This window comes from Coregonus clupeaformis, chromosome 8, assembly GCF_020615455.1.
Source record: "Coregonus clupeaformis isolate EN_2021a chromosome 8, ASM2061545v1, whole genome shotgun sequence".
NCBI classification, from domain to species: domain Eukaryota; kingdom Metazoa; phylum Chordata; class Actinopteri; order Salmoniformes; family Salmonidae; genus Coregonus; species Coregonus clupeaformis.
Window position 1 is genome coordinate 62,065,367 of NC_059199.1, and position 13,830 is coordinate 62,079,196.

The 13,830-nt window shown below is 45.3% G+C and overlaps 1 protein-coding gene across 1 annotated transcript in view; it reads right to left on the bottom strand.

Moving 5' to 3' along the window:
* Nucleotides 1-7,101, bottom strand: part of LOC121573029 (copine-4-like) — a 65,186-nt gene extending 58,085 nt beyond the window's left edge. The window contains exons 1-5 of the mRNA XM_045222404.1: nt 7,024-7,101; nt 6,051-6,140; nt 5,031-5,129; nt 4,720-4,806; nt 4,337-4,396 (exon numbers count right to left, since the gene is read on the bottom strand). Of these exons, the coding sequence (XP_045078339.1) occupies nt 4,337-4,396; nt 4,720-4,806; nt 5,031-5,129; nt 6,051-6,134 (330 nt within the window). The 5' untranslated portion in view covers nt 6,135-6,140; nt 7,024-7,101. The remainder of the gene's footprint in view (nt 1-4,336; nt 4,397-4,719; nt 4,807-5,030; nt 5,130-6,050; nt 6,141-7,023) is intronic.
* Nucleotides 7,102-13,830: the final 6,729 nt, after the last annotated feature.

Sequence of the window (13,830 nt, forward strand, 5' to 3'; positions counted from 1 at the left end):
GATTTTTGTTGTTGTAATTCTGTCTCTCACTGTTCAAATAAACCTACCATTAAAATGATAGACTGATCCTTTCTTTGTCAGTGGGCAAAACACTTTTTTCCCTCACTGTAAGCAAATCAGCCATAAGCTCCACTGTCGGGACAGCTTGATGTAGACCAGGGGTGTCAAAGTCAAATGGACGGAGGGCCAAATAAAAAATTTAGCTACAAGCCGAGGGCCGGACTGTTCGAATGTTCATTGAAAAATTTTTAAATGACGCATATAGTCTAGTGAACCTAATTGAACCTACTGAAAACCTAACAAATATATTCCAATATGATCAGATAAATAAAGCAATATTTTCTTATGGCTCTGTCAGTAATCTTTAATTTTCAACAGACACAAAGACAAATTTCCTTTATATAAAAATCCCCATAACATGAACATTAAATGAAAGAAACCGGTATTCAAGGCACCATCAGTAGCCTATATTTTCTATTTTAGCAAAAGTGGGCTAAATTTACTTCAAAGAAAAAAACAATAATAGCAATTTTCTATCATCCACTCAACTGAAATATTTTTAAAATATAATTGGATTGAAATACAATAAAATAAAGTGCAAAAATCTATTAATCAAAAACAACACTTTGTTTAAGGAGAAGTAACATGCAGTGAAAACAAATATTAAACTTTAACTTTTAAACTTGAACTGAGTAAAAACTCTAAATATGTGATTGCACAGTAATGTTCACTTGTTTGAGGTTGAGGGTGATACTTGGTGGTGTCCCATCTTTTCCACAAGTTCATCAATGTTCGGGGTAAGGCTCTGAGCTGAGGAAATCCTCAGAATTGAGTGGAGGTGTTCAGCAGTAAGTCGACTTCTGTGTGATGTTTTGTTCAGGTTCATCAAAGAAAACAGTTGTTCACACAGGTATGTGCTGCCAAACATAGACAACGTTTGAGCAGCCTGGATGCGCAGCTGGGGCATTGTGTCGGGAGGGAAACGGGCGAACTCCGCAGCACCCATGCCGCATATTTTGCCCTCAGTGCATCATTGCATTGGAGGTCAATCAACTCCATTTGGAGGTTTGGTGGTGAGCTTTCCACGTTTTTTTGAACAGAGCCTGTCGAGATTTGAGGCCTCGTTTTAATTCCCCTCTGCCTTTTGTAGCCTTTGTTCCATGTCCATATTCTTGTTTTTGTCCGCGTGTTTCGTTTCATAATGTCGTCTCAGATTATACTCTTTCAGTACCGCCACTACTTTCTCCACACAGAAGACACACAGGTTTTCCAGCTACCTCCGTGAACATATACTCCGACTCCCACCTTGTTTGAAACCCCGGTTCTCAGTGTCCACCTTCCGTTTTGCCATTTTTGATGGGTATCTGAAAGTTAATTTTACTGTGATGCTGGCGACTGCTGTGCCAATAAATATTGAAATGAAGCAGCCTACTGCTCGGTGCGTCACCGTTGCATTGTGGGAAATGTAGTATTGGTGCGTGTAAAAGATCTGCGGGCTGCGGCTTGCTGCGGTCTGCGGGCCGTTCTAATAATAAATCAAGATCATCCCAGGGGCCGTAAAAAACCTTCTCGCGGGCCGGATGTGGCCCGCGGGCCTTGACTCTGACATATGTGATGTAGACCCTAATAGTTTGTGGGCACCGTTTATCACCGTTATAGTACATTTAATGTATCGTTTAGAGTTGTGTAGTGGCTTCGCTGGCATGCCCCACCAAGATTGGCATGCTAAAATCGCCACTGGGTAGCACCTTAATTGGGAAGAACGTGGCTCGTGGTAATGGCTGGAGCAGAATCATTCCATTTGCTCCATTACGGCCATTATTATGAGCCGTTCTCCTCTCTGCAGCCTCCTGTGATCTAGACATGTAAAATGATGTGGAATTGCATGAAATATTTTTTCCTGGAGCCTACAATTTTTTTTTTATCCCTGTGTATGCAAATTCTGTAAATTTCTCTGCTCTATTCTAGCCTAGTACCAGTCTCTTTAGCTAACGTTACTACATTTTAGTCATTTTAGCAGACGCTCTTATCCAAAGCGATTTACAGGAGCAATTAAGGTTAAATGCCTTGCTGAAGGGCACATCGACAGATTTTTTCACCTAGTCGGCTCGGGGATTAGAACCAGCGACCTTTCGGTTACTGGCACAACGCTCTTAACCACTAAGCTACCTGCCGCCCCTACTGCAGTGAATTTAGGCGACCACCACCTGCGCTATGCAAGTCAGAGACAAACCTTTTTTGGGGGGTTTGACGCACATTTTGTGGAAATGAATTGAAGTTGAACATAGCCAAATGTGTCAGGTTTAATACAATGTGCAATAAATATACTGTATATATAGTGCCAAGGCCTGTTTAGGCTAACTAAACCCCCGTCTGTTGACATAGGCAACAGATCGCAAAACAGAGATTCCCCCACTGAATTCATTTTTGGAAATGGTGAGTTCACTTTCTCATCCATAAACGCATGTCAAGTGCATCGCTAAAATAATGATTAGGCTATGATTACGTTTTCTCATTTAAATATTAGGCCTTGGCCCGGGGACACCTATACGTTTTTGCAGCCAAGCACGAGTGATCATTGTAACCTTTTATCGCTCTAGACTTTTTGGGTGTGTGGAGTTCTCGCTAATTTAGAAATGTTCCTAAAGTGGCCTGTATAGACTCCATCTCTGAATAAGAGAGGAGGGACAAATAATAGAACTGAAATGAGAATAACAAAATGTACAAAATTTAAGCAAGTCATGATGACCAGCATATGTGCGAGAATATATCCCTTTACAGACATGGATTTTAAGCCCTACCCATGCCCGCGACGTTCAGGCCTACCCTACCCAGCCGATTGCTTCAGCCAGAAACAGAAATCAGAAATAACTTCCTCTGTTAGTAAATCCATTAGCTGCATTGGTGGAAAAAGTACCCAATTATCATACTTGAGTAAAGTAAAGATACCCAGTAAAATACTACTTGAGTAAAAGTCTAAAAGTATTTGGTTAAAAAAGTATCAAAGTAAATGTAATTGCTAAAATATACTTAACTATCAAAAGTAAAAGTATAAATAATTTCAAATTCCTTATATTAAGCAAACAAAATAAATGTACAGATAGCCAGAGGCACACTCTAACACTCAGACATAATTTACAAACAGAAGAATGTGTGTTTAGTGAGTCCATCAGATCAGAGGCGGTAGGGATGACCAGGGATGTTCTCTTGATAAGTGTGTACATTTGACCATTTTCTTGTCCTGCTAAGTATTCAAAATGTAACGAGTACTTTAAGGTGTCAGACGGGCCTGTATATGGGGTAAAAAGTACAGTTGTAAAAAAGTTGTAAAAAATATAAATAGTAAAGTACAGATACCCCCCAAAACTACTTAAGCAGTACTTTCAAGCATTTTTATTAAAGTACTTTACACCACTGATTATCTGCTACTCTCTGTCTGTCACTCACTCCCTGTTTGCAGTCAGCTCGCTCTCCATGAACTCTGCTCATGGAGGATCTGAGTCTGGGCGTAACCATAGCAATGGCTCCGCTCGGGCTGCTCTGCTCAATGAAGAGACATGAGAGAGCTGTTAGTTACTTTTATTCACTCTAAACTAGACACAACTCAAGGAACTTTATTATTTTCTGTGAAATAATCTCTCCTGTTTTATATTTGACGAGGTTGAAGCGCTTCTGACACCATGTTATGATCTTAGTCAGATATGACTGTACTGCGCAGCAGAGCACAAGCAAATGGCTCAGCTTCAAAATGTTAGTGATCAATTTAGTGATACCCGAGCCCTACCCGTACCCTAGTTATTGATGAAAAAACAGGCCCTACCTGGCCTTAACACGATGTATGGCCCATCGGGCTCGGGTTGGGTAACAGAGCTCTAGTGAGGAATAAGTTGCCAGTTTTTCCCCTCTCATTGTCATTAATGGGATGCAACTGAAGCAAACGTAGCTCGATTGAATCTAATATTTTCTGTATCATTATTTCTCTCTCTCATTACCGAGTCCTCTCTAGCCACATCTCACAACTCACAAGTGAATGACCGCAGCAGGTCGTAATGGTATTGTTTATTATTGTTCTTAAAATTCTAATTCTAACTCTCACGCTCACTTTCCGGCACCTCTCTATTTACAAATTAAGCACTGGTCTGGCTGCTTTCAACCACACACACACACATGTACCTCCGTGCACACACACACACACACACACACACACACACACACACACACACACACACACACACACACACACACACACACACACACACACACACACACACACACACACACACACACACACACACACACACACACACAGAGATAACCATCATGCACAGTCACTTACTGTGAACTGGATCTGACAGCCTCCCATGATGTAATCCAGGAAAGAATACATCTTTATGATCTGCCGTTAGAAAGAACCCAGTTACAGAAAGCCTCTTCCTATATGTATGTGTGTGTGTGTGTGTGTGTGTGTGTGTGTGTGTGTGTGTGTGTGTGTGTGTGCAAGTGTTTGTGTGTGTGTGTGTGTGTGTGAATACCTCATAACTGCTGTTAGAAAGAACACCAGTATACCACTACTAATTTAAATAACAGGGTAACACTTTACTTGTATACTGTACAAGGGCATTCATAACACCATTATGAATGTTTCAATACCATTCAAAACAACCTTCATAACATAGAGAGTAGAGATAAAGAGAGAGTGATAGGAAGGAGGAGTGTTACCTTACAGTGGTTGAGGACGATGACGCCAGAGTTTCTGTAGTTCTTCTTCTTTAGTTGGTACTTGGGGTTTATACAGTCCCATTGCATCTACACACACACATTAAAATGCAAGTGAATCATTTGTATTTTTAGCTGTTAGTAGCCCAAATAAATCATTTTAGCTACAACATTTTCTCATTAAGGGTCAGGTTAAGTTTAGGTTGGGTTAGGGTTAGTTTAGGGTTCGGTTAGGTTAGGGTTAGTATTTGATTCAGGGTTGGGTTAGGGTTAGGTTAGGGTTAGTATTAGATTTAGGGTTGGGTTAGTTGTACCTGTCTCCCCTCCAGGTCTGTGCGTATCTCCTTATAGGTGGTCTGAAACTCTCCAATGAAGTCGTGCTTCCCATTGGAGTCCCAATCATACACTGTGCACTGAAACACACGTACGCATGCACACACACACACACACACACACATACACACACAGAAATGCCATGCTGAATGATTGATAGCTGGTTTTGGTGGGGGGGCGTGAAATATTGATCTGGAGACGCTGAGAGGGACTCAGCTGTAGTGTGTGTGTGTGTGTGTGTGTGTGTGTGTGTGTGTGTACCTATCAAAGTTGGGAATGGTAATTAGACAGCGATGGAGCTAAGTCATGCTCATTAGGGCGCAATGTAGCAAAATTAAAACATTTCAGAACAGAGAGCAAAAAATCTGTCATCATATTTGTATTATGCATTCTGTTTTAAAGCGTTTCCTTCTGTTTTTGCTAACTGATCACTGATTCAGACCTAACATAACAATCACTGATTCAGACGTAGCTCAACAATGTAATTCAGACTTAACACAATGATAACTGATTCAGACTTAGCACAATAATCTTTGATTCAGAATTTACACAGACCTAACTCAGTCCACTCTGCTCTACTCAGGGAATGTTTAAACAGGTAACTGTGTGTGTGTGTGTTTGTGTGTGTGTTTGAGTGTGTTCCCCGTTGACAGGGATGACAAGAGACACGGGGTGTTAAGAGGCTTGTGAATAATTAATGACCACATGTTTATTCATGAAGACAATCATGTATAGAATCTCTGTAAGGTTAAAGAGTCCCACCACACACACACACACACACACACACACACACACACTGATAAACAACACAACATGAGCATGACTATTTTACTGTGTCGTCAGTGTGTCACAAGACTGTGTTAGGCTGCTGAGCTAAAGCCTAGGCATTATCTTGGGAAGGTAACACAAGTCTTCAAATCTTAGGCAAGGTTACTCATCACCATCAGGTGCATGTGGTCAGGTTAGAAGATGTAATGGTTAGGTTATGGTTGTGATCTTACCTTTAGTTGGCGGTCGTGGTCTCCACTACACAGTGTGTTCAGAGAGACCTTGAATGACTTCCACACCGGGCTGAGGTCATTCATTACCGTCTGACAACACACACACACACACACACACACACACACACACACACGTCCAATGGTGTAAAGTACTTAAGTGAAAATACTTTAAAGTACTACTTAAGTAGTTTTTGGGGGTATCTGTACTTGACTTTACTATTTATATTTTTGACAACTTTTGCTTTTACTTCACTACATTCCTAAAGAAAATAATGTACGTTTTAGTCCATACTCGTTACATTTTGAATGCTTAGCAGGACAGGAAAATTGTTCAATTCACGCACTTATCAAGAGAACATCCCTGGTCATCCCTACTGCCTCTGATTTGGTGGACTCACTAAACATACATGCTTCGTTTGTAAATGATGTCTGAGTGTTGGAGTGTCACCCTGGCTATCCGTAAATAAAAAAAACAAGAAAATAGTGTTGTCTGGTTTGCTTAATAGGGTTAGGGTTACACTTACATTTACATTTGATACTTAAGTATATTTAAAACCAAATACTTTTAGACTTTTACTCAGGTAGTATTTTACTGGGTGGCTTTCACGTTTACTTGAGGCATTTTCTATTAAGGTATCTTTACTTTTACTCAAGTATGACAATTGGGTCTTTTTTCCACCACTGCACACGTCCATATCATCATCTGTGCTCATACTGTCTGTCTGCGGGCGGGCGGGCGACAGGTAGCCTAGCAGTTAAGAGAGTTGGGCCAGTCCGAAAGGTCGCTGGTTCAAATCCCTGAGCCGAAAGGTCGCTGGTTCAAATCCCTGAGCCAACTAGGTGAAAAATCTGCCAATGTGCCCTTGTGAGCAAGGCACTTAACCCTATTTGCTCCTGTAAGTCGCTCTGGATAAGAGCGTCTGCTAAATGACTAAAATGTAAATGTAATAAAATGTGTGTGTGTGCAACTTACCTCCGTTCTGTGAACTAGTGATCCACTGCCATCATCATTTATTCTGAAGATTTCCAAAAATGGATCTGATTTACTGAAGAAATCCTACAGAAAAACACACACACACACACACATCAGGTTTGATGATCAGCTTGATAAATTGTTTATTCAGCTAAGCAGTGGTGTAAAGTAACTAAGTAAAAATACTTTGAAGTACTACTTAAGTCGTTTTTTGGGGGGTATCTGTACTTAACTTTACAATTTTCCCACTACATTCCTAAAGAAAAGATGTACTTTTTACTCCCATACATTTTCCCTAACACTCAAAAGTACTATGTTTAGAATGCTCAGGCAGAGGACAGAAATATGGTCAAATTCACGCACCTAATATCAATATAACAGGGTGTCATCCCTACTGCCTCTGATCTGGCAGACTCACTAAACACAAATACTGTGTTTGTAAATGATGTCTGATTGTTGGAGTGTTTCCCTGGCTGCCCATAAATGTTAAAACCAAGAAAATTGTGCTATCTGGTTTGCTTAAAGATGCAATATGCAGAAATCGCTCTGCCATTTCCTGGTTGCTCAAATTCTAATAGTTCACCTCATTTCAGTTTATATGACAAAACAAGCAGTCATTGTGTAGAGAAATCTCTGTGAAAAATATATTTTACATAACCAAAAAATATTGTATTTTCAGCTGTTTTAAGCTGGTGTACAAAACCGAAAGTAAAAGACGCAAAAACGAAACTTAAGAACGGGAAGCATAGAAATAGCCCACATAGAACAGATCTACCGCTTCTTAGACTTGCTTTCAATGAGAATGACAGATCTATAACTCCCATTTCTATGTGAATTTGCTCGGGTCGCCCAAAAAGTTACATATTGTAGCCTTATATACGGAATTTGATGTATAGTATTTACTTTGTACTTTTACTCAAGTATGACAGTTGAGTACTTTTCCCACTGCTGTATAAGTATATTTAAAACCAGATAGATACTTTTAGAATTTTACTTAAGTCATATTTTACTGGGTGACATTCACTTTTACTTGAGTCATTGTCTATTAAAGTATCTTTAGTTTTACTCAAGTATGACAATTGAGTACTTTTCCCACCACTGCAGCTAAGGAATAATCAATCACTCTCTCCTAGCCTCTCCTTTCCTCCTCCTCTTCCTCTTCTCCTCCTCTTCCTCTCCTCCTCCTCCTCCATCCACTTCCTTGCTCCTCTCCCTCAGTATTATACTCTTTCATCTCTGAAGACATTGTGATGTCACGAGAGGCTACACAGCTTTCAGCGGGATTGCTCAAGTAGTGCAAGGAGACCAGGTTCAACCAAAACAAGGATTTTATTAAAGGTCTTGGGAAATTAACGAAAGTATAACACAATACTGTTCTCTGGTGGCTCTTAAGGGCTAACAGTTCAGGGATGTCTCTTCCACATCCAAAATCATAACTCTCCCTCGCTCAAATAACTTTTCCCCAGTCTTACTGTCTTCCACGTTGCAGCTAGTGGCCAACCCAGCAAAACGTCCTTCCAAATGTCCCACACGTATTTCCACAGGTGCATATATCCAAAGGTGAGTATTTCCCAAAGGTAAGTATCTCCAAATCCTTATATTCCTCATGGAAGTGGACGTGCAGCACTCTTGTCCTCCAGAGAGCCCAGCTTGGAGACCGTGTCTCTTCCCTTCAACAAACCTTCAGCTCATCAGCTCCTGATTGGTTTCAGCTGCGTGGGAAGATTGGCCATAGAGGGTTGGAGTTCCCGACCATACCAGCAGATGGAGCCATAGCTGTCTGGGTTTGCAGCCATCTCAGGGGGATGTAACGTCCCTCCAGGACACAGCCTCTCGTGACATCACACATCCCCCTCCTCGGGACCGACGTCCTCGTCGGGTAAAGGCAGCGAAGAAGGCATCACGCCGGGAGAGGGCGTCCGCATTGCCGGTGGTGCTTGCCAGCCCTGTGGACAACAGAAAAGTTAAACGGTTGCAAGCTCAAAAACCATCTGGTTACTCTACTGTTTGATTCCTTGTTCTTGGCCATCCACTGCAGAGGGCGTGATCAGATACCACCATGAAACGTCGGCCCAGGAGATAGAACCGAAGGGACTCCAGGGCCCAGACTACAGCCAGACATTCTTTCTCCACCGTTGAATAGTTCTTCTCTCTTGGAAGTAACTTTCTGCTTAGGTAGAGAATGGGATGTTCTTCACCGTCATGTGCCTGGGTGAGGACAGCACCCAGACCCACCTCCGAAGCATCCGCTTGGACAATGAATTCCTTCCTGAAGTCTGGTGCCACCAGGATCGGACTGGAGCAGAGTGCTCGCTTCAGGTTGAGGAAAGCCGCCTCCGCCGCGAGGGTTCCACTTCACCATTCGTGAGTGGCGTTTGGTCGTCAGCTCCGTCAACGGTGCAGCTATGGTAGCAAAATCTGCAATAAAAGCGTCTATAGTAGCCAGCGAGGCCCAAAAATGACCTTACTTGCTTCTTGTTGATGGGCTGCGGCCAGTCCTGTATGGCCCGCAGTTTGGCTTCCTGTGGTTTGACCAACCCCGCCCAATGGTGTACCCCAGGTAGTTTGTCTCACTGAAGGCCACCTTGCACTTCTTCGGGTTTGCCGTGAGCCCTGCTTCCCTGAGCGAATCCAGCACCGCTTGTACCCGGGGGTAGGTGGCTGGCCCAATCCTGACTTTGTATAACAACATCATCCAAATAAGCCGCTCGTGCCTCTTGTGGGGCGCAAGGACTCGATCCATCAGGCGTTGAACGTGGCAGGTGCCCGTGGAGACCAAACGGAAGTCGGGTATACTGGTAGAGCCCCTCCGGGGGTGGCAAAGGCTGTCTTCTCCTTAGGCGCCGGGGTCAAGGGCACCTGCCAGTAGCCTTTTGTGAGATCAAGAGTGGTTAGGAAACGAGCATGCCCCAAGAGTCTATTAAATCATCGACACGAGGCATTGGGTATGCATCAAATTCAGACACTTCATTCAACTTTCGATAGTCATTACAAAATCGTACTGAACCGTCTGGCTTGGGAACTAGTACGATGGGACTTGCCCAGGCACTGTGGGACTCTTCGATTACTCCCAACTCCCGCATCTTCCTTACCTCCTTCTGTATAACCACTTTACGAGCCTCTGGCACGCGGTACGGGCGCTGGTTTACCGTTCGGCCAGGCATGGTGCGGATCTCATGTTGGACCACCTCTGTGTGACCGGGAAGGGAGGAGAAGACATCCTGGTTCTGCTCCACGAGTTCCAGGGCCATCTGTCGTTGATGTGGGGACAGATTTGGACCCAGCTGAACCTCTTCTCGCGCCGGTTCCTGGGTCTCTGTGGGGGTAGAGAGCTGAACAGCGCCTCTCTGGCGTGCCACTTCTTTAAAAGGTTAACATGATAAATCTGCTCAGTTTTCCTTTTATCTGGTTGCCTCACCTTGTAGTTTACTTCTCCCATGCGTTCAATGACCTCATATGGTCCTTGCCAGGTTGCCAGAATTTGCACTCAACGGTTGGCACCAGGACCAGCACTCTGTCCCCGGGCTTAAACTCCCCTGGGTTGAGCAGATCTGTTGTAGGAGGCTTGCTGTTGCCGCTGACTGGCCTCCAGGTGTTCCCGCATCATGGGATAGATGGCCTTCATTCTCTCCCTCATAGCCCCTACATGGTCGATCAGTGTCCGCTGTTGGCATGGCTGCTCCTCCCAGGCCTCCTTGGCGATGTCGAGCAGTCCTCTGGGTCTGTAGGAAAGCAAGAGCTCAAAGGGTGAAAAACCAGTAGAAGACTGAGGTACCTCTCTCACCGCAAATAATATGTATGGTAACAGCTGATCCCAGTTGCGCCATCTTCCCCTACCGCTTTCCGCAGCATGGATTTTAGTGTTTTGTTAAAACGTTCGACTAGGCCATCTGTCTGGGGGTGGTAGACCGAGGTTCTCAGCTGTTTGATTTTCAGTAAAGCACAGAGTTCTTTCATCACCCTGGACATGAATGGCGTCCCTTGGTCCGTCAATATCTCTTTTGGGATTCCCAGACTAGTTGAGAGACGGAACAGCTCCTTGGCGATTTGTCTGGATGTAGCCTTCCTCAGCGGAATGGCCTCCGGGTACCGGGACGCATAGTCCAGAATGACCAGAATGTATTGATGTCCCCTGGCACTTTTCGGTAAGGGCCCGGCTATGTCTAATCCAATCCTCTCAAAAGGAGTTTCGATAATGGGCAAGGAATGAGCGGGGTTTCTATATGTGGGCTTTGGCGCAACCTGCTGACACTCAGGGCAACTTTACGGCAGTAGTTCTCTATCTCTTTGTGTACTCCTGGCCAAAAGAAACGTTGCATGATTCTTTCCTTAGTCTTCTCTACCCCCAAGTGGGCCCTAGCGGGTGTGTGTGGGCTAGGTTGAGTACTGTGGCCCGATAGGGGCTGTGGCACGAGGAGCTGTTCATGCACTTCCTCATTTTTCTTGACTATCTGATATACTAACCCCCGGTTTACTGCGAAATGGGGGTAAGTAGGGGTTGTCTTATCACCTAACACTACACCTTCTAATACCTGCACATTTCTTAAGGCATTTGCAAGAGTAGGATCTTGTAATTGAGCCGTACCATACTGGCCTGTGAGAGGGGGAAGCTCTTGGGTGCCTGGGACGTCTTCTTCACTGGAGAACGGAGCACTTTCCTGGGCTGCGTTCTCTTCTCCGTATCCGGACCAGTCTCGGTGTCGGTCTGGGCACCTGCCATCCCTATCAGAGCCCGGACGGGAGTGAGTAACTCGGAGGATTGCAACCGGAGCCTTCCCAGGATGAGTCTTGCCTCTCCGTTTCCGAAGGTACTCGGGTTATCCTCTCTCTGAGACTCTCTCCAGAGTGGGTAAAAGGCTGGGCAGTCTCGTCCAATTAGGACAGGGACGGGGAGGGAATCAACCACCCCGCCGTCGTGTGTATGGTTCCCCGTGTGCTGGTCATTGTAAGTTCAGTAATGGGGTATTCTCTGGTGTCTCCATGGACACAGGAAACTGGGAGGACTTTCCCCGGGGGTCAGACACGTTGGGCCCACCAAATCCTTACGCACCAGGGTGGCCCGGCTACCAGAATCCAGTAAGGCCTCCACATCATGGTGATTCGACAGTTACCGGGCAGGTGGGGGGTCGATCGGGGCCGCCATCTACGACTCCCAAGAGCGAGGCAAAACGGTGTGTGGGTGCTGAGCTGGAGGACTCCGCAGTGGGCATAGGTTCCTCGGCTGGTTTCCCACACTGCCAGGAGATATGTCCCATCTCCCCACACCGGTAACACTGTCGAGTTTCCCCCTCCTGGTGTACTCTTCTTGGACCCGCCTGGTTTCTGGCTCCCCCTGAGCCGGGATAAAGTCCTGACGTGGCTGGGTTCGAGACCTTGGGGTCCTTTGGGCGGGTTCTTTTCATTTGTGGTGGGGCGCACTCCCTGGGGTCTTTTCGAAGCATTCAGCATCTCCGCTGTGGCCTGGTACTTTTCCACAGCCCCACGGTCAGATCAGCCGTGGTCAAGGCCTGTTGACTGATGAACCATTTTGCCTCATAAGGCAGGCGCGTAAACGATCCACCACAACGGCCTCCACCACCGCCGCTGCTGTATTCCTCTGCGGATCCAGCCATTTCCTGCTGCGATTCGGACAAGTTCATGCATCTGCGCCGAGGAGGTTGGTCTGGTTGGAAGGTCCAACTGTGAAAGCGCTGGCCGCCATACCAAACTTTGTGAGTCCATATCTAGCTGAGGATCTCAGACTTCAGGGCATCATAGTCAGTCAACCTGGTCAGGGCCCAGGTCCCGGACAGCATTCAGCGCTTCCCCGGTTAGAAAGGGGGCTAACAGACCAACCCACTGTTGCTTGGGCCAGGCTTCCTAGTGGCCGTGGCCTCAAATGCATGCAGGTATGCCTCAATGTCATCGGTAGCTCCCATCTTAGATATAAAGTCACTTGCCTTTATTGGTCGGGTATTTTGGACCACCCCGTCTCTGCAACTGCAATTCCTCTGCCTTCAGAAGGTTGGCTTTCTTTTGCTCCTCCAAGAGAGCCACGTTTGCTTGCATCTGGGCTTGCCAGCCAAAGCAACAAGGGCTTTCAATATGTCCTCCCATTTCAGTCGGCGGGGAGCCTACGGCCAACTTGGAAAACTGGGTGATCAAACCTTCGGTATCCTCCTCTGACATGCACTATTAACGCTTGAGCGTACCTGTATTCTCCACCATCTGTGATGTCACGAGAGGCTACACAGCTTTCAGCGGGATTGCTCAAGTAGTGCAAGGAGACCAGGTTCAACCAAAACAAGGATTTTATTAAAGGTCTTGGGAAATTAACGAAAGTATAACACAATACTGTTCTCTGGTGGCTCTTAAGGGCTAACAGTTCAGGGATGTCTCTTCCATCCAAAATCATAACTCTCCCTCGCTCAAATAACTTTTCCCCAGTCTTACTGTCTTCCACGTTGCAGCTAGTGGCCAACCCAGCAAAACGTCCTTCCAAATGTCCCACACGTATTTCCACAGGTGCATATATCCAAAGGTGAGTATTTCCCAAGAGGTAAGTATCTCCAAATCCTTATATTCCTCATGGAAGTGGACGTGCAGCACTCTTGTCCTCAGAGAGCCCAGCTTGGAGACCGTGTCTCTTCCCTTCAACAAACCTTCAGCTCATCAGCTCCTGATTGGTTTCAGCTCGCGTGGGAAGATTGGCCATAGAGGTTGGAGTTCCCGACCATACCAGCAGATGGAGCCATAGCTGTCTGGGTTTGCAGCCATCTCAGGGGGTATCAACGTCCCTCCAGGACACAGCCTCTCGTGACATCACAA